Below are 25,487 nucleotides of genomic sequence, written 5' to 3' on the forward strand. Positions count from 1 at the left end.
CCGGGCCCCTGGGTTTACTCCGCGTCCGCCCCACCATTTTCGCATCGTCTGGGTGCCGGCGGGTGGACGCCCTCCGAGGTCCTCAACGACTCGTTCCCGCCGCCGTTGCGGGATGCCCGGTTGTCACGGCGACCGCGAAACTCCGGACGGGCGTGTGGTCCAGCGGAGGCTCCTCCCGCGCGCCCCGCCCCGCGCGTGCCCCCCGCCGCGACCACGGACAGACAGACAGACGCAGGGGTGGAGACGCCACCGTCTCCCCTCGGGGGCCAGCGCTGCTCCATCCGCTCTACAGACCCTGAGCCCCGAGCGGCCCGGAATTCCTGAGCCCCGGAAGGGTTGGGCACCGCGCATCCGGCATCTCCGGGGCCTTGATGGCACCCAGCCATCAGGAGGGGCGGCCGCCTCGGAGTCCTGGGCATCCCTGGCGTGCCCAGTAGCCGGCACCGACGGGGTCTTCGGAGTCCGCAGCTGCTATACCCCATTGAACCCCGAAATCCCAGCTCCCCATCAAAACCACCGTGGCTGTGGCCACGTTGGCTTCCAGGATGCAACTCTATTCAGAAATGCTCCCCTTCCCTCCCCAGGTCACACCTTGGTTGGCTCGTGTGCGCTTGATGGACTGTAATAATCTACCTTCTTTTTTCCTTACTATCTTTAGTTGCGCAAAGGGGTTTCAAGTCAACGTGCGGACTTGTGAGGGTAGTCCAGTGATGGTTACCTCCCACACCCCACCAACACCCTCTGACCCTACTTGTGATTGCCCGGCTCCATTTTCCCAAGTGCACATTGAATGTGATGTCTGTTTCCCCAAAACACAGACCTTCCATTCTGGTCATTCCAGCGGGGTCCCTCGGGGCCCTCAATCTCCTCCTTACTCACTGCGAAGCCCTCCGTCCCGATTTTCACCCTGGACTTACTTCTTGAGACTGGGTACTACTTAGGTAGCCCAGACCAGCCTTGAACTCCAGCTCCCCTGCCTCAAGCTCCTTTGTCCCAGGATTTCACCATCACACCCAGGTGACAAATTTTTCCTGTTTACTGAATTCACAAAATCAAGAAACAAAACAGCTTATTTTTAATATCAGTATTTTACCTCTGTATCAATTAATTCTATATCACTAATTTAATTTTGTTCTTATACTTTTTTTTTGTCGGTCGTGGGGGCTTGAACTCTAGTCCTGAGCGCTGTCCCTGAGCTCTTCAGCTCAAGGCTAGCTCTTCAGCTCAAGGCTAGTGCTCTACCACTTGAGCCACAGCACCACTTTTGGCTTTTTCTTTTTAAGTGGTGCTGAGGAATTGAACCCAGGGCCTCTTGCATGTGAGGCAAACACTGTACTAATGAGCCACCTTCCTAGCCCCTCTTATACTTTTCTTTGGGGACAACTTGTTTCTTTTTCCTTCTGTTTTCTTTCTGACTTCCTGTTGAGTCAGGTTCTTACCTGTGGTCTAGCCCTTCAAAGCACAAATTTAGTCATTTAATCATTCAAAAAAACTCATAACAAAACAAAACCAGTCTGTGATATGAGTATTTACTGTGCTGTTACTTTTATCAGTGAAGCATCCACAGTGACCTCAACAGAAAGCATGGAAATTCTACAAGATCCATTCAGTGCATAATTATGGACACAGACACAACATCGATTTAAATGAATATTCAATGACACATGGAAATAGTCATGACATGATATCAAAGTAAAAGGAAGCAGATATATACTTTTTAATCAGACATATAGTAAACACGAAAGGGGTAATTGTGTGTCAGCAGCTGTTCTAAGTCTTGTGCATAACAAGCTAAGCAGTGGAATGAGCTAGTACACCCCTAACTATTTAGCTGCTCTGAAAAGTATTTTCTCATCTGAAAAATGAGTGATGTTGCACCTGCCATAACTGAATGGAATAATGCATTAAGCAATAATGTTCTATGGACTTTTTTTGGCAGGGGAGGTCAGTCCTGGGGCTTGAACTCTGGGCTTGGGCACTGATCCTGAGGCTTTTTTTTGCTCAAGGATAGCACTCTACTTCTTGAGCCACAGGATCAATTCCAGCTTTTTCAGTAATTAATTAGAAGAGTCTTAAAGCCTTTCCTGTCCAGGCTGCCTTTAAACCACAATTGTCAACTCTCAGCCTCTTGAGTAACTAGGATTATAGGTATGAGCCACCAGTGCCGGGCTCTATGGAGTATTTTACTAGGCTCTGATATAGCTATATTTTAGATGTTTCTACAATTATATTTAGTTCACCTACATACTCTGTTGAAAATTATATGCTGATTTTTGTTGTTAAACAATAATTCCACTCCAGGTTCATGAGTTAATTGAGAAAACTGAGGCAATTGCCTAAATCACTTATGTTCTGTTCTTAAGCAGAATAGATCTGTGCATGAAGGAAACCAACATTTGATTATTTGATTCTATTCACAGGGGAACAGAACCACAAATGTGATTGTCTTTTTAGATGCTTCCTTGTTTTGATTTCATTATTTAGAGCAGCATTTGAGTGACATTTAGCTATATTCTAACTAAAAATAGTGACTTAAACCAGAAGGTCTGATATTTCATTCTACAATGAAATGACAAAAATAACACAACATAATTATATAATCTAACATATTTTTATTTTTGTTGTTAACTTCTTAAAATGGAAATGATTCAGCAAATAATTTTTCTAGCATGAAGATTTTGGATCCAGTGATATATATATATATATATTATATACATATATATATACATGTATATATATATATGTATATATATATATATCCCTTTGAATTTTAGTAAACAGTAATTTTAAAAAATTAAACAATATAACCAGCAGGTGGCAATAATATCCCATAAATCAAAAAATTAGAACTAAAAACATTTATTTTTAGAAAAAGCAAATCACTGTTCTTGTAATGAATCAGTTCACTAAATATGAAATGAAGGGAAATTCAAAATGTAAGCCCAAATAAAAAAGCACACTGCATATTTCATTTAAAAATAATTAAAATATTCACTGTGGCCAATACTTAGATTTCCAAATAATAATTTTGTTGTATTAGATTCTAATCATATTTGCACCAAATTTCAATGTTTTGACTTCATAGAAATATGCAAGTCTATGCATAGCAAAGATTTAAAGGGCATGTATATAAGTTGGGTGCTGGCAGCTCACCCCTATAATCCTAACTACTCAGGAGGCTGAGATCTAAAGATCATGGTTCAAAGCCAGCCTGGGCAGCAAGAAGTCCATGAGACTCTTATTTCCAGTTAACCAACAGAAAATCAGAAGTGGCACTGCGGTTCAAAGTAGTAGAGCACTATCCTTGAGTAAAAAGATCTCAGGAATAGTGCCCAGGCTCTGAGTTCAAGCCCCAGGACTAACAACAACAATCATCATCATCATCATCATCATCATCATCATCATCATCATCATCATCATCACCATCATCATAGGCTTCTATATCTAGCCAGGAACCAGGTAGTGTAGCGTAAGTGGTAGAGCTTACATACCAAATATGAAGCTATGACTTTAAACCCCAGTGCCATCAAAACAAAAACAAAAACTACAGTAACAAAAGATTTCTCCTAGTCTTTTCACATTTTGGAAATTAAACCTAGGGTGCTTGCACTGGGCAAGTGCTCTAGCAATAAGCTTCCCTCCTCATCCTGTAATTTCTTTTTATCACTAATATTTCCTTGCTAATATTCCTTTGCAAGGATGGCGGTCACCCACAGTCAGTTCATTATCCATCTATTGAGGAAAATCTTGATTGTTTTAAAGTTTGGGCAATTGTAAATAAAGTGGCTATAAATATTCATTTCCAAGTTTTGTGTGATATAAATTTCTGACTCAATTTGGGTAAAAATCTAGGTGCATAACCACTGGATTCTAGGGAAATTCTGTCTTAGCTTTGCAAGAATCTGCCAAGGGTCTTTTGAAGTAGTGGTTCCGATTTTGCCTTCCCAGTGGTCCTTCAATCCTTCATACTCACCAGCAGTGTTGTTGTTAGTGTCTTAGATTTTAGACATTCCAATAGATGTGCTGTGGTGTTTGGAGTTGTCCCCATTGACAATTCGGTAATCACATGGTGTTGAGAATCTTTTCATTTGCTTATTTTGGTCTTGTGCCTTCCTAGGTATTAATGTTCTTTCTTTGGGCTTTCTTTTAATTTGTTTGGTTTCTTGTTATTGAATCTGAAGAGGCCTTTTGTGTTTTGAATGGTCCTTAAGCAGACATGTATTTTGAAAATATATCCTTCCCCCCCCCCAGTATATGCTGGGTCTTTTCATCTTCTTAACATAATTGTCTATCAAAGAACGGAAGTTATTAATTGTCATTACTCTATCATAAACATTTTTGTTAATGGATGATGCTTTTGATGTTGTGTCTTAAAAACGAATGAACCTTGACCTGCTGTAACAATGAGATGTACAAGACACTATGTTGAAAAAGAACTTTACAACTTCAGGCACAGGGAAAGGGGGGATTGGGATGGCTGGGGAGGAGTTGGGAAGGTGGGGAGGGAAGGGATGGTAGGGGAAAAACAAAGGAGGGGGCCCCCAAAAAAAGAAATAAAACTATGGGAAAACACCCAGGCCCTGAGTTCAAAACCAGGAACTGGTATATTGATTCTGGTGCAGCGTATCTTCTATATACATTTTTTCTCATTTGGGGAGGGGAAGGGAAATAACAAAATGTTGACAAGGATACAGGTTGACCCATTGTAACAATGAGATGTACAAGACACTATGTTGTAAAGGAACTTTACAACTTGGGGCCAGAGGGGGGGGGGCGGGGAGGAGTTGGGGAAGTTGGGAAGGAAGAGATAGAAGGGGGAAAAAGGAGGGGTAACAAAGCTCAATAGGAAATGCAATCATTACCTTACTCATGCGACTGTAACCCCTCTGTACAGTACCTTTACAATAAAAATATTTAAAAATAATTATAAAAAGACTTGAAAAAAACAAAGGAGGGGGTAACAATACTCAATAGGAAATTTACTCATTACCTTACTCATGTAACTGTAACCCCTCTGTACAGTATCTTTACAATAAATATATATATTAAAAAACGAACCAACCAAGAAATAATAATACCTAGATTTTCTCTTTTTATCTTGTAGAAGTTTCAGTTTGGCATGTTTATTTTATTTTGCAGAAGATGTGTCTAGACATCTTATGTTGCAGGTGGATGTTCAGTAGTCCCACAACCACCTGTTGGAAAGACTACTTTCTCTACTACATTGTCTTTGCTGCTTTTGTCAGTGATCAGTTATTTTCACGAGTCTGTTTTTGGGGGATTCACTATTCTGTTCTATCCATTCCTCTGTTCTCTCTCTAGTGCCACACAGCCTGGGCGCTGTCCCTCAGTTCTTCAGCTCAAGGTGAGTGCTTTGCTGCTTGAACCACAGCACCACTTCCAGTTTTCTGGTGGCTAATTGGAGATAAGAATCTCACGGACTTTCCAGCCCAATGGCTTTGCACTGTGATCCTCAGATCTCAGCCTCCTGAGTAGCTAGGATTACAGGTATGAGCCACCGGCCCCTGGCTACACTGTCTTTATTATTGTAACTTTGCAGTAAGTTTTAAACCCAGTTTGTGCCAGTCTTTTGTACTCTGCCCTTCAATATTGAGTTGGCTCTTCTCCCTTTTCCATATGAACTTTTAGAATAGCTTTTTATATAGCCACAACTAACTTGCTGGAATTTCCATTGATGTCACAATCACATTGAGTCTTCTTGTTTCTTTCTTTCTTTCTTTCTTTTTTGGTCAAGTCGTGGGTTCTGAACTCTGGGTCTGGGCCCTGTCCCTCAGCTCTTCAGCTCAAGGCTAGCGCTCTACCACTTGAGCCTCAGCACCACTTCCGGCTTTTTTTTTTGCTTATGTGGTGCTGAGGAATCGAACCCAGGGTCTCATGCATGCAAGGCAAGTGCTCTACCACTGAGCCACCTTCCCAGCCCAAGAGTCTTCTTGTTTCTATACATGGAGGGTCTCTCCATTTATTTAGACTTACTTTCATTTCTTTCTTACATTTTTGTTTGCCTCTTACAGACTTTGTACACTTTATGTATACTTAAGATTTTCCTTTTTTTATATTTTAGTGCTGGCATAAATGATGTTTTATGTTTGTTTCAAATTCCTATTGCTTATAATTAATATGCAAGAAAACTGACTTTTGTGTTAACTTTGTACCTACAGCCTTGCTATAATCTCTTACTCAGTGTTCTTGGTTAAAAAAAAACCATGTATATATGTGTGTATATGTATCTAAATCAGTAAGAATAGGAAAAGAAATCATAATACCAATAAGCTGTTGAAAATGAAACATGAAACAGCTGCTTTCAGGTATCTTCTCAGTTTAGTAACAAATAAACAAATCCTGACTTCTTTGAGAAGGTTGAGATGATAGTTGTGTCAGTGAAATAATCTGAGACTAGACTGTGATGGGTTTAAGTGAATAGATATACTGCTGTGGTTAGGAGCCCAGGTGCTCACTGTAGAAAAGGCAGACAGGACAAGAAGAAGGGCTCTGTGGGGGAGCATTAGATTAGAGGTGTCAGTGTGAATTCATGATGTCTAATATAGTATATGCTCATACACACAGTCATACAAATATTTGAATTTATACGTGCATACACATTTCTAACTTTGATGGCAGAACGGACATGGGACACACATACCCCAATACGCATGTATGGTAAGCAACTCATGGTTTGTAGTAAAAAGTACTTAGGTTCCTTGGAGAAATGGCTGTAGTAAGGAAGGTACAAGATGGGCCTGGAAGACCTCATTATGGGAGGAAGAAGAAAAAAAAAAGAATAAACTAAAGCAATCAAAAGGACAAAAGCACCAGTTTGAAGGAGTTCTTGATGACAAAGTCTGGAACTATTTGCTAATCAAAATCATTAAGGACAGTAATAGATTATGAACCATTGGAAAGGTAAGGATTCATTGGTCTTGAAAGACAAGGCAGGCTGAGGAGCTACAGCATGTTAAATGAGCCCCAAGGAAAAGGGTAGCTAAATACAGTATGCCTTCTTCCAGCAAGTCAGTACCTGAGGGTAATACATACTACAAAAGACAGTCCTGGTGCACAAGAATGCATGGAGGCACAGATGACAGAGCATTGCTAAATTTCCTGAAGTTTGCTCACATTGTTGTGGTCATTTCAGAGGATCTTGTTTTTAATGTTTTGAGTTATCTGGGAAAACGAACACATTTGTTCAACTTAGTCACCAATCATTCAGAAAGGCAATTAACGTACATTCCCTATCTGCATATTTGTATATATTAGTTTGTCTAAATTACCTGTCTGTGCACATGCGTTTCTGTGTGTGTGCCATGCAGTATTCACACGATAAAAAAAAAACAGCAGAATGTTAACAATTTTGCAAGCTGGGCAAAGAATGTACACTCTTTCTCATGCTATACTTGCCAACAGTTCTGTAAGTAAGTCTGAAGTTCTTCTAAATGAATGTGTGTGTGTGTGTGTGTGTGTGTGTGTGTGTGTGTGTGTGTGTGTGTGTGTGTGTGTGTAACTTGGGCTTGAACCCAGGTGCTGTCCTTGGGCTTTTTTTTTTTTTTTCCCTCAAGGCTAGTTAGTGCTCTACCACTCCAGCCACAGCTCCACTTTTCACTTTTTGGTCATGAACTGGAGATAAGAATCTCAATGGACTTTCCTGCCCAGGCTGCTTTGAACTGTGATACTCAGATCTCAGCCTCTTGTGTAGCTAGGGTTACATACTTGAGCCACCAGTGCCTGCCACAGGCTCCCAGCTCAAATAAATGCTCTATAGATTGGTGTCCAACATGCACAAAAAACATTAGAATAATAAAACATATGTGTAAGTGGAAGATGTGATAACACCAATGTTTTGACAGAGTGTCCTATGGAAAAATGAGTCAGACTGCCAATTTGGCTAATCTTATTTTGGGCCTACCTCTCCCCATAATTCCATTACAGCCTATCACAGTGCTTGTGGCTGGAGTGAGAGGTGGGGTTTATGCTTTATGGGGATGTCAGGATCATTTCAGCATGGAAACGGGAAGCATTCATTAGGTGACATAATGGAAACAGGGACCCATATAGAAGAATGGGTACAGGAGATTAGTCCTTGCGAATGGTCTTTCTAGAATGATGAAAAACGGAATCATAACATGGCTTCATAGTCCCTTGACTGAGTCTAGGGGAGGGCCCAGCTGTATTAGCCCAATATCATTTGTGACATTGTGTCTCACAATCCTTATTGTTTTTGAGGAAATAGGTACCAAATGTCACAGTCTATGAGATAATGAAAGGTATAAATGTGTAATACCATATAGATCTATCTTTCTATAGATGAAATTACATATATATTTCACACACACATATGTATGCATGTACATCTCACACCTTTTTTTTTTTTTTTTTGCCAATCCTAGGCTTAAACTCAGGACCTAGATGCTGTCCCTGGGCCTCTTTGTGCTCAAGGATAGCACTCTACCATGTGAACCACAGTGCCACTTCTGGCTCTTTTTGAGTAGTTAATTAGAGATAAGAATCTCACAGGAACTTTTCTGCCTAGGTGGCCTTGGAACTGTGAACCTCAGATCTCAGCCTCCTGAGTTGCTAGGATTAGAGGCTTGAGCCGCCGGCGCCTGGCTTCACACCGTTTTTAATGAAAGAAATATGCACACATCTGTACTTTTGTACAATTCAGGGTAATATATAATTTTAGCTGTTTACAAATAACATGTTTATGCTTCAAATATTACATAAGGTTGATAATACATTTCTAGCAGAAATAAATATATTGCACTTAAAAAGAACTTCATTGGATGTTACTTCATAGTATTAGGCTTATAGCTTCTTTTCTTTTCTCCATAAAATATTTCCCAAGCCCTCCTCCCACCCCAGTACCCACCCCCCACCCCCAGCCCAGTGACCACTCTCAGGCAATTCATTACTCAGCTGAAGAAGACACAGCAAACAGAAAACTGTGAAAGCACATACTAAAAAGGCCAAACCCAAGCTCATTCCTTAGTGAATACAAGAACTTTAGGTTTCCCAAAAAAGAAAAATTAAACTTAAGTATAATATGTTAATGTACCAGAAGTAAAATACAACAATTTGTATTTTTTTGTCCAGAGGTATTATTTTTCTCTCCCTCTCCTGTTCCCTCTCCCTCTTTCCTTTTCTCCCTCCCTCCCTCTCTCTCTGCCTCTCTCTCTCTCACTCTCTCTCTCACACACATAGAGGTTTTATTTTCTTATTACTAGAATACTTTGTATTAAAGGGGAGGGGACTAAAATTATTTGAAGAACAGGAAAAAAGAAAACAAGGCTTGAAAAGACTAAATGGATTGTTTACCCCTCAAATACTTACAAATGAACCTTTTTATATTTAAACTTTCAGGAAAAAAGGTAAGTGTTAGCATACCCAGACTAGTATTTTGTGAAGAAAGGGCTTTATGATTTTTTTTGAGTTTCAAAAGCTTGTAACCTGCCATTGGTTTGCTTGTAAAACTTTTTCATTCTAAAATAATGCAGAAATTTCTGTAAAACTCATCTTCTCAGACATAGCTTTCTAGAGAAGCAAGATGAAAATCTTAACTTGTGTCTCCTGCTTTGCCTAGATTCAGGGCACAGTATTGTTTTGTTTGTACTAATTATATTATTTCTGTATTCATCTGATAAAAGTTTTCCTTATGTCACTAATAAGTTATTGAATAAAACATCAGTTTGTAGATGGGCCACTGGTGGCTCACGCCTGTAGCCCTAGCTACTCAGGAGGCTGGGGATCCCAGTTCAAAGCCTGACAGGCAGGAAAGTCCGTGAAACTCATCTCCAATTAACGACCAGAAAACTGGAAGTGGCACTGTGGCTCAAAGTGATAGAACACTAGCCTTAAGCAAAAGAGCTCAGGAATTCTGAACCCATGCTCAGAGTTCAAGATTCTTGACCAAAAAAAAAAAAAAAAAAAGAAAGAAAGAAAAAAGAAACATTAGTTTGTTCACAAACCTGCACTTTACATGACTGAAGTTTTAGAGCTTTCATTCCCAAGTCATTCCCAAGTGTATTCAATGCAGTGTAAAGTCATTCCTGCCACTGTGTCTGAATTTTAAATAACTATTTTTATATAAAGTTCATAACTTCATGTGACCAAGGCAGCCTGAAAAGCTAACGTGAAGTACAGAAATGGGATAAATATTTTAACATCTCCCTGGAAATTTCATGAGCAGTAGGAGATGAGGATACTTTACTTCTAAGAGTATTTCTTGGGTTGTTAAAAGCTTTTCTTTTTCCTTTTTCTTTGAGGGGTTCAATAAGAAAAATCACCAGAGATGTGCATAAGGGTAGAAGCAGGGAAATCTTGGAATGCTCTGGAAGTAGAACGCCTGCCTGTAGCAAACTCGTGCCTCAGACACCTTCTAAATGACATTCCCTGCTCCAAAACCTGCTAACCTCATCCGTTCTTTGCCAGCCCAGTAAGAATAAGTGCTGAGCATGATCCTTATTACTAACGAAAGGGACCATCTGTGGAATACACAGTCATTCATCTAGACTTAATAATTTGTGATAAGTTAGATATACAAGCTGAGTATATTTACTCATGTAATACACAGGATGGACAGGGGAACAGGAAAGATGTGCTGTGTAAGTAAAAAATGGAAGTAAAAATACCATTTCTGCTAAATGCTTCAGAAACACATCACAAAACAGGACCTGCTGATATTAATTCATCCCTTAGCTTTGCCAAAGCAGGGCCAAAACAGGACCTCTTTTCTTAAGCACTGCCCTTCTCCCCCAATGGTATATTTTTAAAATTATCTTTTAAGTAATTTGTACAAAAGAGTTGCAGTTCAACAGTTCAGTTTGTAAGTTCAATCAAATTACTATCTTCTGATAATGTTATGTATGAAGAGGTACAGAGGGAGAGCCATGATTTTATTCCAGGAATATCTTATCTTGGGGTCCTTACCATTCCCATTGGTCATCTGATTAAATATCTAGCTCTTTCCATCTATTTTTGGTAGAACAGGCTTTGGATTTTTAAATAGTAAAGTCTCCAGAGGCTAATAACAATCAATATTCAGGATAGTTCAGAGAGGCTCAATCAGTCCATTTCTACCCTCACTTTCTATGGCTGCTCCCACTGATTCATTGTAGCCCCTCCCCCCCAGACACACACACACACACACACACACACACACACACACACACACACACACACACACTGGGCTTCTTCTCTCTCAGAGTCACATAGTAACAATACCTAAACACATCTCATTTAGAACTTTAAGAGTAAATTTTTCAAACAGCATGCTTTGTTTTCCTCTAAGCACTCTGCTTATTTTCTGTCTTGTATTGCTTAGTTAGAAATCAAAGTTATAAAGTGAGGAAATACTAGTGTAAAAAGAGTTAGCTGCCCTCCCCCCCCAAAAAAAACCCCACATAGGGAGTACTGTCAAAACAGTATTAAAATAAGCCTTTCATTCCTTTGAAAAGAAAATTCAGACACAGACTCAGGATATCAGTAATGTATCAGCATGTTGCGTTTTATGAAATAATGTCTGCTTATTTCTGTGGAAGCAACAATGCTCTGTATTCAAAGGAGCAACTGGTCATCTGCTCAATATGAAATTCCTATACTAGCTCTGTGGATGCAGACCTTACCCAGCATTCTTAAGTCTTTCAAAAACTCTTGCCAATATTTCATTTTTAAAAAGAATGAAAAAAATAAAAAACAAATAAAAAGAATGTCCTCGGTCTGGGAAGGTGGCTCAGTGGTGGAGCACTTGCCTTGCATGCCTGAGGTCCTGGGTTCGATTCCTCAGCACCACATAAGCAAAAAAGGTTAGGGTGGCATTGTGGCTCAAATGGTAGAGTGCTAGCCTTGAGCAGAAGAGCTGAGGGACAGTGCCCAGGCCCAGAGTTCAGGCCCCACGACCAACAACAACAACAACAACAAAAACAGAACGACATCTGGGTACTAGAAGTCATGCAAAAAGTTAAAGATCAACCTATGGTGTCTGTCAGGAGACTCTGAAGTGCTTTTGTCAACAAAATCCATGCTCCTTTCTAAGTAATTGTGAGGAAGGAGAGGGAATGGTCTCTGTCAAAATCCAACCACAACAGCATCCCAGAGTTAGGCTGGGCCATGTGCCTTGTTTCCTAAGCTGGGCACGTTCCCCCAACAGGGGCATTAGATGTGGAAAAACCTAACATTAAAGCAGCCAAACAAAATCCCAAGGGAGTCAGCTGTGATAAGTATATTGCATTTACCTCTAAATCCACGTCTCTACCATCTGGACCAATGCATCCCATCTCTTCTAACTGACTCAGTACTTTTGCAGGAAGAGCAGAATCGAATGAAATTTACATCAAAAATTAAATTAAAGTAGAGAGGTTTTTTTGGGGGGGAGAAGGAGGGGACTTGCTGAGAAGACAGATTATATCCTGTAGCTGGAATGTATTATATCTGAAGTTGAAAGACTTGAAAGACTAAAGCTTTATGAAATCTCTATCATGAGGAAACTGCACTATTACAAAATAAGCAATGTGCTACTCTGACTGTAAATGCTAAGATACATGTTGTCCAAAAAAAACATACAGGTTACATAGGACTAAAATATAATTCGTTACTATTATACAAATAACAGAAAGGCTTAAGACAGCAAGAGTTGAAAATGAAGGGGATGGGACTCTGATGTATTTATAAGAACCGCTGGTGTTGCCGTCAGAGATTCAGTAAGTTAACATGCAATGCCCGACTGAGGCTTAAGAAGAGTAGAACACAAGTTGGGAAATAGAACAAAGTGTTTGAAAAGGGTCAATCTGATCCTATTTGTGGACATATATTAATCATGATGACCCAAGCATTTAGAACAGTTATTCCTAAATCCCTGCCAATCAGCAAAAGCAAATTTATCAAAAATGAGAGTCCGACTCCACACACCGTAAAATCTTTCGAAGCTAACGTGAAAATAAAAGGATATTAGATCCTATGACAGAGAAAATCCCTTCGGGATAAGACAGCCATATCAGTATTGAGGAAAAAGCCTCCCTCATCACCGGGCCCAGCTGTCTCTGAAGGGGCTTCATGGGTGTGTGCAGCCCAGAAAACCCAGACTTCAGTCTAAGAGTGTAGCATAGACAGCTGCTTGCTTGCAAACTGTACATGGGTTTTCTTACATAACTAACAAGTGATTGTGAGGGAGATAAAGTGAGGAAGCAAGATCAAAGCCTGAGCTTGTGGAGGAGTGGAATGGTGGCTCTTCCATATGGCGAAGAAGAAGGTGCATCAGCACACATCCATCCACTCTGCACGAGGCGTTAGTCTAAGAGCCTTCTCCAAACTAGCCTAAGGAGAAACGCAACATGCGTAAGCTACAGCACTACAAGTATTTCTCTAGTGGCTCCTACATCCTATAGGGAGAATCTGAGTGAGTTCATAGGTCAGTATGCTATACGGTATTGCCTCTTTGAATAGCCTTTAACTTGTGAAAAGCGGGAAGAAAACCTATACACACTGACTTTATACATGGCTGCATCAATAGCATCTTTTCACACCAAGAGGAAGATGAGTCTTAACATTCTTCTGCCTTTTTAGATGCTCCAAGGAGACCGACACCTTATTAGTTAGTTGTTGGACTTTGGCTGGCTAAGAACATTACACTGATTCTCTTTGAGTCCCAAGATGTAGCTCCCAACGACAGGTGAGTCCTGGTCCATGGTACATTCCTTTCACTGTGAGTCTGACCACGAGTCCAGCTCTCCTCTTCAGTTTCCTGGAGAGCCCCTGCTCCCAAGCCCCTCATCCCGCCCCCCTCCCCCACCCAACCCTGTCCTCGGTCTCTAAACCCTTCTGGATCTAGCCTCTCCCACCTCAGATGAGTCATACAAATGGCGTCATCACGGCAGAGGAGTGGCGGAGTCCCTGGATGGCGGCGTAGGGGCCCTGCTGGAAGTAGTGGTGGTATCGAGGCATGTGGAAGGAAGGGAACGTGGGGCCACTCCCTTGCATGGAGCTGGCGATGGCTGATGGGGTCAGAGGCATCCCCAGCCGGCTATACGGAGGCAGAGACCCCTGAATGGGGTGAGGGATGGGGGTCGCTATGGAAGCTGTGCTGGTTCCAAGAGCAGTCAGGGACTGGGGGTGCTGGAACCCAGGGAAACTGGGAGAAGATGACACCCAGGAGCTGAGAGACAGATTGTCAGATGTTGTAAAGGCTGAACCTGCAAGGGAAAACACCATTTCAATACAGAGATCCAGAACCGAACTATCTGCAAAGATCTATTTACTTTCAAACCTATTTAATGCACCTGTCTTTAAAAGGCAAGCTAGTGGTCAGGTGTAGATGGCTCATGCCTGAAATCTTAAGCTACTAAGGAGGCTGAGATCTGAGGATAGAGGTTCAAAGCCAGCCCAGGCAGAAAAGTCCATAAGATTATGAGATTCTTATTTTCAATTAACTCTCAAAAAAAAAAAAGTCAGAAAAAGCACTGTGGCTCAAAGTGGTATAGTGCTAGCCTTGAACACAAAAGATCAGAAACAGTACACAGATCCTGAGTTCAGTCCCCAGAATAGGCACAAGAAAACCACCACCACCAAAAAAAAAAAGCAAGTAGCATGAATAGCATGAAATCTGTTGATTTACCATATGGCAAATCTACATAGAAAAAAGATGTAATAGATGACCCACATAGCCTCACAGAATGGCCACAGTGTAAAATCTTGCCTACCAGTAAGTGTCCTGATTCTCTTTGAAAGAGCCTCAAAGATCTGCTATGTGTTCTAACTGCTGTGGTATCTCCATTAAGAGAGACTGCAAAACTACCTGGTGTCTGTCCAAAGCCACAGTGAGCATTTACCCTTGTACAAGTTTAAGTAAGAGTTGACAGCAAATTTTCTAGCTAATGGATCATCTGAATTATAAGAAATATTTCATGTTTTTCTGGGTGCCAGTGGCTCACACCTGTCATCCTAGCTACTCAGGAGGCTGAAGATCAAGGTTTGAATCTAGCCCCTAGGAAACACTTATGAGACTCTTTATCTCCAATAAACTACAAAAACTGAACAAAACATAAAAGCCAGGAGTGGAACTATGCCTCAAGTGGTATAGAGCTAGTCTTGAGCAAAAGAAGCTCAGGGATATAGCCCAGGCCCTGAATTCAAGCCTCAGGGCCAGCATATACATACAAAAAAAAATGTCATGTTTTCATGATTACAGTCTTCCATATCATAGATGTAGAACAATGTGAGACGTTCTTCTCCAGATCAAAACCTCATTTCCCAGGATGGGGCTCCTCTGCCCTCTGAATCTGGACTTTCTTGCTACATAAGTTACCTTCCTGGTGGAAACATAGCTCATTCTCCCTAGTGACACTGAGCCATTGCTTCCACACAGCTCCTTTCCCCAAGACAAGTGTTTTCCACTATTCGAACCCTTTGGTTCTAATAAGGCATTCCTACTATTGGTGGAACATACAGATTCCTCAACTTAAAGATGTCTCTCTGAGCTAAGGGATTGTGTCCTAAAATCCAGTAGCTCTTGGTAGTAAATCACAGGCAAGAACCGGTTGACCTGAGGCTTAGTTGCTCAATATAACTTTAGTGTTCCACCGGCCTTCAGGCAGTGGGATCACACAACCCTGGCAAAGTAAGGCAGCAGGGGAGGATCAGAGGGGGCTGGCTCTCCTGGAATGGTCCTGAACCCTAGGACTGGACCTCTCATCACCACCTTCATCCTCCTTCCAGAGCTCACTCTCCTGGAAGCCCCACAGGCCGGAACGGCCTTACCTCTATTTGAAGTTGTCTGACTCTCATCTCCCAGGACCTCTTCCTCTCCTCCATAGGTGCGAATGGGCGAGCGGGCATAGGAATGCTTCTGGATCAGGCTCTCCACACTTTCCCTAGGGCACAAAGGAAGCATCATGAGTTCATGACAGAGCTCAGTGGTAGAGAAGAGTCTGGTAATGATTCATTAGTCTAGACATCTGTTTTCTCAGATAAAAGGAAGCCACATCAGGGAAAGATGACATTGGAGACGTGTGCATTAACAGAAGTAAAGACAACCCCCAGGAGACCTCCCAGTGAAGGACAAAGATGAACAGGGTTCATCTAGGAAATCTGGCCACAAGAATATGGGAACTTATTGTGAGAAGGAATGAAGGAATTTGCAGTTTGGGGTTGCAATGAATCTCCACATTGACTTCAGCTAATATTTTGTACAAAATTCAATTCATTCAAATTGCATAGCTTTAGCATCTGAGAGAAGGTCACCAAAATGTACATAACAGCCACAGACTTTCCCAGACCTGATGGCAAAAAGTTGATGAGACCTCATCTCAACAAGAATAAAAAAGGGGATGTTAGCTGCCTGACATCCCAGTTATGCAGGAAGGATAATAAATAGAAGGATCATGGTCCAGGCCAGCCCAGGAATACAAATGTGAGGAGACCCTAGCAAAAAATAACTAAAGCAGAAAGGCCTTGGGTGTGTGGCTCACCTATGTAGAGCACCTATGTAGCAAGGGCAAGGCCCTGAGTTTAAACCCCAATACCGCAAAAAAAATCAATAGTGATCAACAAATCAAATAAATGCATAACTTAGGTGACAGTATGGATAGTTTCGATCATGAATACTGGGTGTTTTAAGATTCACATTTACAAAATGAGGGAAGGAATACATAAACAACCTTTAAGAAATTTAAACCTACAGAAAGTTAGGACACTTGAAAGCTCACTTATGAACCCCAGAGTGAAGCTAATTTTAAAACAAAATTATTTTGGCATTAGATCATTTGATCTTATTTTATTCAAATAGAAGTCATGTAAGTCAAACGTTCATGCTGATAACAGATTTGTTTATGTAATATGAATTTTGAAAACAATGGTGATGTGAAGATCAACACAATTACACTTTTTGCTCAATACTGAACAACACTGATACCCAACCATACACTTAAGGAATAAGGAAAACAAACGGTCATAATAAGTTCCCAAAATGTAACACTTTCCACTTCACTTGTAAAGCATGCATCCCAATTGGTATCGTGGAAACTGTGTTTCCACATGAATGAAGGGAGAAATGCTTCCAAAAAATAATGTAGGGCCAGGCACTGGTGGCTTACACCTGTCATCCTAGCCACTCAGAAGCTGAGCTCTGAGGATCGCAATTCAAAGCCAGCCCCAGGAAGGAAAGTCTGCCGGACTTTTGTCTCCAATAAACTACTCCAAGAAAGCCAGAAGTGGTGCTGTGGCTCAAGTGGTAGAGAGCTATCCTTGAGTAAAAAAGAGCTCAGGGACAGTACCCAGGCCTTGAATTCAAGCCCCAGGACCAGCAAAAACTAACTAGTGAACTAATTAACTAAATAAATAAATAAATAACTGGAGATAGGTCTAACTCTTGACTCCCTCTCTCCTCTGTTCTTTTATTTGTAGATACTGGCACTAGATTCACATTGTACTGAGTCAAAATTCTTGAAATTATACAGTATTAGCCTTTTTTCTTTTCAAAGATGTTTTGGCTATTTTAGTTCCACTTTATTTTCTATATGAAATCTAGTATTACCTGAGTAATATCTACAGTAAAAGCACTTACTGGCATTTTGATAAAGATGGGCTTGAATCGATAGATCTATTTGTTTAGAATTGTCATCTTCACATTGAAGCAATATATTCCATTTGCTTAGGTCTTTTTTATCTAGCTTTTCTCAGCAAAGCTTTGTACCAGATTAATCCCTAAATAACTCATAGCCTTCCTATAGATCTGAATTTTCTCTATAGGTTGTCACAGTGTCTGGGAACAGAGGTATCTTTAATTCTTTCTTTGCAATAATAATATTTAAAATTTTATTAGTATAAATTAAGTACACAAAGGGACTTCATTGTAATAGGTACAACATGCATATAATGTATTTTATCAAATTCACCCCATCTGTATTACTCTTCACTTTTTGTTTGTTTGTTTTTGGTCCGTCATGGGGCTTGAACTCTGGGCCTGGGCACTGTTCCTCAGCTTTTCAGCTCAAGGCTAGTATTCTATCACTTGAGCCACAACACCACTTCTGGCTTTTTCTGCTTATGTGGTGCTGAGGAATCGAACCCAGGGCCTCATGCATGCAAGGCAAGCATTTTACCACTGAGCCACCTTCCCAGCCTCATACTCTTTCTTAATTTTGTTTATTTTTCCTGACTTACTGCAATGGCAGTACAAGTCTATACAAGTCTGAACTAGCAGCTGCACAAGTGGACATACGCGATTATTCTTTATCTTACAGAGAACACTTAGTAGCTTGCTGCTAGGTATAACATTAGCCCTCAGGGTTTTTTGTCATTTCCTTTTATCACACGGAAACAGTTCCCTTCCGTTTCTAGTTTGCTCAAGTTTTTTTTTTTTTTAATCAGAAATTGATTCTGGATTTTGTTAAGTGGCTGTGTATGTGTGTGTGTATTTTCTGCCTACTGAGATGATCAAATAGTTTTTCTTTTTTGGAATCACTGATATGGTCAGTTACATTAATTGAACTTAAAAGAGTAACTTAATTTTGCATTTTTGAGCTTAACTCAAGTCAATTATATTGTTATACTTTTGTTGGAACCTGATTAACTAGATTTTTTTTAGAACTTTTCCCATGTATATTCCTAAAGGATGCTGGGATATAGTTTTCTATTTTATAGTATCCTTCTTTAGTTTTAGCATTAAGGTGATGATGGTCTCATAATACTAGTTTAAAAGTATTCCCTACTGGGACACCAATGGCTCCTACCTATAATCCCTATTCAGGAGGCTGAGATCTAGCCCATGCAGAAAAGCCTCTGAGACTCACTTCCAATTAACCAGCATAATGAGAGACTGAGTCATGGCTCAAAGCCAAGTGAGAAAATAAGGCCTTGAGCTAAGTTCGAGCACTGGTACTGTCACCAAAAAATGAAGAAGAAAATTCTTCCCTTCAAATTTCTAGAAGAGCTTGGATAGAATTGTAATTTCTTCCTTAACAGTGAAGTCTTGAAGTTTTCTTATGGAAAAGTTTTTTTTTCTAATAGAATTAAACTTTATTTCCATGTTTAGTACATGTTTACCATTGCTGCTGAATTAATACTAGAATTGATAATATGCAACTTGGGAGAAAAATTTACATTCTCCATATTAAATGGGTAAAAAGGGAATGTAAAACTACAAAACACTTGTTTGAGTGTGAGTTCTAAATTATGGTAAACAGAACAATAAATACGTTGCATTTTTTCCCTCTATTTCCCAAGATGATTTCACTATAATTTTTTTCATAACAATGTACTTTAAGGAAGACAATAAGGGTGATCATAAAAACCATTTTACTTTATAATGGATACAGGGTACACATAACTTAAAAGAGTCTTAACACAAAACTCCTACCCTTATTTAAAACACGAACTGAGGAGGATTAATTCATTAACATCAACTACAAATCCAGTTTTTTTAACCCATATATGCCATTTAACATTTTTAGTCAGGAAACATTAGGCTGATTTAAAGTTGACATACTGCACAAGTTAACTTGACAATCATGCTAACCATTTGGTGCTCAAACACCAAAGACTTAGTAGCAGAAGTTCAGAATGAATTCATTCCAAGTGGTTCAGAACTAATAGAAGTAATCATCCCACTTCCTGGCCTATGTTCAGGTACAAATGAATGGATTTTAGCATTCACTGAAAGCTGGCTGCTGAAATACACAGAACACAAAGAATACTCCTGTGGTATAATTTCAGCAATTACACATGGAAAAAAATTATTGTGGTTATCAAGGCTGCTATTGGTAATAAACACACTTTCAATTCTCTACAACTCCTTAACATACTTTATGAAGGTGTGTGATGGAAATGTTTTTAACTACAAATTCACAACTATTGGCTTTATTGAACCCTTTTGATGAGAAATGGTAGTTTGCAGCTTTAAGAAACTTGTCCATTTCATTTGGCAAAATGAGAAGTGTGAGTGTTCAATACGTAATAATGTTCTTTTACTAGCCTTCCTTTCCATATCCACAAAAGAATACTGAGTTTGGTCAATCAGGCCCCTCCTCTCATTCCTGATGATGGCAATTTGTGTTTTCTTCCCTACTTGATTGTCGGTTTTATTAGTTTTCTCTACATTTGGCGCCACTGATTTTTCTCTATTGTTTAGTGTTTTTCTGGTCCACTAATTTCTACTCAAATATTTATTATTTTCCTTCTGTTCCTTACTTTGAGTCTTTCTTGTTCTTCCTTTCCCAGTTTCTTGAGAAGGAAGTTAAGGTTATAGTTAGAAGATGCTTCTGCATTTCTAACAGAGGGATTTGAAACTATGAGTTTCCAGAGTAACGGCTTAGCATCCTGCGAGTTTTGTATGTAGTATACTTATTTTCCTTTAGCTCAAAATATGTTCTAATTTTCTGCTTGATACCATCTTTGCCCTGTGGAGTGATTTCTAACAGAGTCATTGTAGAAGCTGGCCTTGGCTCAGGACCATGGAGCAATTTGCTTTTACTCCCTGGAGTCCTGGCAGATTGGAAACAAAGGGATGGTTATGACATGTCTGTGGCTGGCATGAAAGATCCAAGGCACCCTATACTGGCTGCCCGCCCCAGAAAAGCCTCACGGCACAGCCAAGGCCTGGTACACACTTATCCAGCTTCATATCAAAGAAACAAAGACCATTTCATTAGAAAAAAAAATCCCTTTCACCTGAAACCCTGCTTTTAACATATCTATAATGAAACTTGCTGGTAGCAAACTCCAGTTTTTATATATGGAAAAAATATTTATTATGGTTTTGGCTTTTGAATGATAGCTTTTGTGGGATAGGGTTCTAGGCTGACCAATTTTTTTCTGTCAGTTCTTGGAAGATATTACTTCACTGTCATCTCACTTTGTTTCTGACATGATGTCTGCTGTCATCCTTACTTTTGTTCTTCCTATATAATATTACCTAGAAAATGGACTAGAATGTTATTTGTAATTCAGGGCAAAATTGTACCTATCATAAAACTGGACTGACAAAAATTAACACATTCATGAGAAAATGGTTAACTATAGTAAGTCTTTGCTATAGTGAGTCACTTGCTTTAAAATGCAACCTATGTTTAAATATCCCTGGAGCAAACTTTTTATCATTTACCGAGAGGTACTGGTGAATGAACTATGTGTATATGATCCATCGATTCCCCCTTCTGGTAGTAAAATCAGCATGCCAGGGAGATACCTACTTATCCAAGTTTGTAGAGGCACCATTTGCAATAAGACAATCGACCTAGGGACCTATCAATAGACAAATGGATAAAGAAGTATACACACACACACACACACACACACACACACACACACACACACACACACACACACACTGGAGTACTAAGCCATAAAGAAAATGAAATTCTATCATTTGCAGCAAAATGGCTAAATTGAAGGGCATTGTGTTGAATTTGCTACAAAAGGACAAGTATCAAACTTTATTGAAAAGTAAAAAGCGAATCTGAAGGAAGGTTAGCAATGGTTGGGAAGGGGGAGTAGGAGGATGGGAAAAGGAGGATGGGTTTGATTTGCACATTGAGTATGCATGTATTGAAATAACACACTGAAGCCCATTAATTAATATATAATATATAATAATATAATATATACCATAGTCAATTCATATGTGTTATGCCCCCCCAAAAAAAGGGTAATGGAAATGATAGTATAGCAGAACATAGCCTGCTACCTGTCATAAATTTTAATCATTTTAGAATTACACTCTAGGAATGTGCAATCTAGCAGTTTTAATAGCTAATGTCACTTCCTCAAAGACTTCATTCACTGTAATATTAGAGAATGACCATCATTTTGGATTACCTGGGCCATTATAAAGGAAAACAAATGGACTGACTAACCCAAAGACAAATGATAAAATGTACATTCAAGCTGATGCCCTTTAAATCTGAGCCATGTGAACATGTTGATAATATTTCAAATACACTTTGGAAAGAATAAGGAGATATTTTCATGTAAGGAAAGAATTTTTTTCAATATCCTAGAAAATATTTTCCTTTGACAGGGTTATAAAAGAACGGCCCTCAATGGCCATCAGTGGCCCCAAGCAATGGATGTAATATTTCAAGCTATATCCTTCTTTCCATAATTTGTACATAAAACACTAAATTCAAGCATTTAATTTCCAAAGAAGACTGTGTATTTTTGCCTCTCTAAGATCATGTGAGCATCTTTCATACACACAAAAGAAAACTCATCTTCCAAATAACATGATGAATCACTGCCTTGTGAAACATTTTGCTTTTCTATAAAAAGTACATTATATTCATTTTGTCCTTGCTGGATCGCTGGTATCATTACTTATGCTCGTCTGCAGGAGGGGGAAGGGGGTTTTATCAAAGTGATTTACTTGTGTCAGGCCTGAAAGTGAACTGAGAGCAGTGGCAGTTCTTCTATAACGGATGGAGTAATTGCATTATTGCCTTTTAAGTGATTGAACACAGTGTGCATATCAGAGCCATCTCTTCCAAGACGTTACAAAGAGCAGTCAGCCCATGCTGTGTACTTTACATCTAATCCCTCTTTGCAGCAGAGTGGAAAGTGCAAAGATTTTGTTTAGCCTGGAAGCCTTTTGCAAGGATCTCTAAGATGCTGTACCCTGAAACATGAGGTATGATTCCCCTAATAGGTTAAGTGGTTTGGGCATTCTAAGCTATGTCAGTACCATGAATACTCAGTTCTGCCATATCCTAATGCATGAGACTGGAGCTTTAGTAAACTTAACCTTTGGATTGAAAAGGGAAAATTATAGGGGTATCATTATTGAAGTTCAGCCTTTCTAGTATCTAATGCTTAATTACTGTCTACCAAGAAAGAACACAGGTGATCAACAAAAGATCTCTTCTGACTGCTTTGCAGCATCAATTCCAGGAAAGAAATCTGTCACAGGCACAACCACAGCCTTCTATTGAAGGCAACGGAGGGTAGTAGAGATGACTTTGCTGCACTTACCGAAATATTCAGAATCACTTAAAATCATTCAAATGAATCTGAGTCACTTAGTTCACTTCAGCTTAACTTGAGCCCAGCTCTGGCACCTGTGAGCTGAGTTTGAAAACACAGAACCTCATCTTTCCACGTCTCCCATTTCTCTCCTGTATAATGAGGGATTTGGTAAGCTCTCTGTCTCCAGGTTATGATCAAGGCGAGGTAAATCAGTACAAGAGATGACCTAGTACCTGGCACATGAATGTGTCAAACATGTTTACAGGTAACACAAATAATCTTAATTGTTAAGAAGTATCAAGGTTATGTGTTCCAAAAGCTGGTCACTTAATCATTCTTATTTCAGAAGAAATGGACACTTCTAGTCTCTACAACTTTTTGTGATTCACTTAAGCCTTCCAATCAGAAGCAAAATCAAATAAAAGTTAAATGTTATAGCAACTCAAATTCTAACATTCTAGATATAGGCCTGACCAAAATTGTATTCAGAGGGAAAATGTCAAATCCATTAAAAGCAAATGTAATTTATAGAAAGCAAAATATTCCAAGCTCTTTTCTCTTATCACTTTGTTCATGCTTATATCTAGTCTCACCGGATCTTTATAAATAACTCTTTGTTACAATATTTTGCTAAAGATTTTATGCATAAGTATTGTAAATTGCAGCACATCAATATTAGTAGCTTAACACACTTCTTAATAAATGAGAACTTTTATATAATACAATTTGAGATGTATGATGAATCATAAATTTTAATTTGAGAATGGAAATATACAATCCATCCTGGGAAATAAAAAATAGCTCTAATCTTTTCCAAAGCTTTGAGATTATTTTAATTTTATTTATTTGACTAAATTCTTTTTGGTTTTCTTTTTCACAGGAGTATATAGTTCTAGTTTTATATTGTCATTAGCAACTTGAAGAAATGAACTATACCACTGTGGGGATGGGGCAGGGCACAAAAACTCTCAGGAAGTTTCGTAAGTTCCAGGGCTGTGCCAACTGGAAGAAAGAATGTCTCGTGCAAAGTGCAGATTACTGAAAATATAAATAAACATCACTGAGTTGGAAGACAGGAAGTGAGCCTCCTTTTCTCAGGTAGATACAAGTAAGAGCAAACTTGGATTATTTTATAACTCTAAGTTCAGTTATGAAAAATGAATCCTGAGACTTGAGTTCCTGGCTTGTTATGCCCATTCACACAATGTGGTAAAAATAAATGCTTCATCTTAGTCTCTGTGAATAAAGAAGTCCCTCTGAAAAACACAAACAGCCAAGTGTGAGTGGCCCAAGCCTCTCAAGCCTCTGGAGGCTGAAATTGGAGAATTACAGTTTGAAAAGTTTGTGAGACTCTTATCTCCAATTAACCAGTAAAAAGCCACAAGTACAACTTGAGTGGGGGGGATGGGGGAGGTGGGGAGGGAAGAGATGGTGGGGGAAAAACAAAGGAGGAGGTAACAATGCTCTATAGGAAATGTACTCATTACCTTACTCATGTTAACTGTAACCCCTCTGTACAGTATTTTTGCAATTAAAAAAAAAACATTTAAAAAGCCACAAATGGAGGTGTGGCTCAAGTGGTAGAGTGCCAGCCTTGATCAAAGAGCTCAAGGACAGCACCCAGGCCCTGCATTCAAGCCCCAGTACTGGCACAAGAAAAAAGAAAGAAAGAAAGATGCCTTGTTAAAGGAATTTTGTAGTAACTATAATTTAAAAAGAGGAATTACCCATTCCCTTTATCTGTTGTTGGTCTAACAGATTGTTTTATTAAATTAATAGATTTTAGTTACAAGAAAATTTTAACTGTTACCTAACAAAAGTGCTTTTATCTCATGCATGGAAACCTTTATACTAAGTCTATTTTCATTGGAGAATTTAAAAAAAAAGTTTGCCCAAAAGCTGTGCAATCAGATTCCTTATCACAACAACTGGGCTTCGACTTCCTCTATAAAGTGAGGCTGTGGTGGAACTGGTAGAGTGATTAGGGGATCCTCAGGACTATTGGCTGATTCAAAGAGGCAAACCAGCCTAGGTTCTCACAGAATGAATGCTACTTACTTCTATCTCTGTAAGTCATTATGAAAGACCTATAAGTTATCTGCAAGCTGTAAGCCTCTTTATTGAATCTGCTACAAGACTTACTGCTTCATTGCCCGAGGCAGTTGAAATTTCTACAAATTCCCAGAGTATTAGATTTGCAGCTTGGTTTCTGAATGTCTCCTTCCTCATCTAAACTAATAGAGTAGCTGAGTTCTGAACAGAGAGGCCTGTATCCTACTGGGCTTGTGTCCAAACTTCATGAGTCTGAAAGTTTCAGTCGGTGTAAGCTGTTTTCAAATCACTTCCCACAGGGACTCTCAGAGTGAATTCCAACCTCGCAGAGTGATATAAGCTTATGTATTTAATTTCCTGACACACCCAAAGAATGAAGAATACAAGCGAAAGCCAGAAAATGAGGAGGGTGCCAACTTCACACTTAGCTATTGCAGCCACAAAGAAGGAAGAGGGGGTACATTTAGTAGTCTGAC

The 25,487-nt window shown here is 39.5% G+C and overlaps 2 protein-coding genes across 2 annotated transcripts in view; both read right to left on the minus strand.

Moving 5' to 3' along the window:
• LOC105999963 (probable C-mannosyltransferase DPY19L2) overlaps positions 1 to 482 on the minus strand; it is a 51,920-nt gene extending 51,438 nt beyond the window's left edge. The window contains exon 1 of the mRNA XM_013035133.1: positions 57 to 482. Within this exon, the coding sequence (XP_012890587.1) occupies positions 57 to 482 (426 nt within the window). The remainder of the gene's footprint in view (positions 1 to 56) is intronic.
• Positions 483 to 13,857: 13,375 nt separating this feature from the next.
• The window catches only part of Tbx20 (T-box 20), a 39,651-nt gene continuing 28,021 nt past the window's right edge, over positions 13,858 to 25,487 (minus strand). The window contains exons 7-8 of the mRNA XM_013035146.1: positions 15,763 to 15,875; positions 13,858 to 14,198 (exon numbers count right to left, since the gene is read on the minus strand). Coding sequence (XP_012890600.1) covers positions 13,858 to 14,198; positions 15,763 to 15,875 — 454 coding nt within the window. The remainder of the gene's footprint in view (positions 14,199 to 15,762; positions 15,876 to 25,487) is intronic.

This window comes from Dipodomys ordii, unplaced genomic scaffold (genome assembly GCF_000151885.1).
Source record: "Dipodomys ordii isolate 6190 unplaced genomic scaffold, Dord_2.0 Scaffold205, whole genome shotgun sequence".
NCBI lineage: Eukaryota > Metazoa > Chordata > Mammalia > Rodentia > Heteromyidae > Dipodomys > Dipodomys ordii.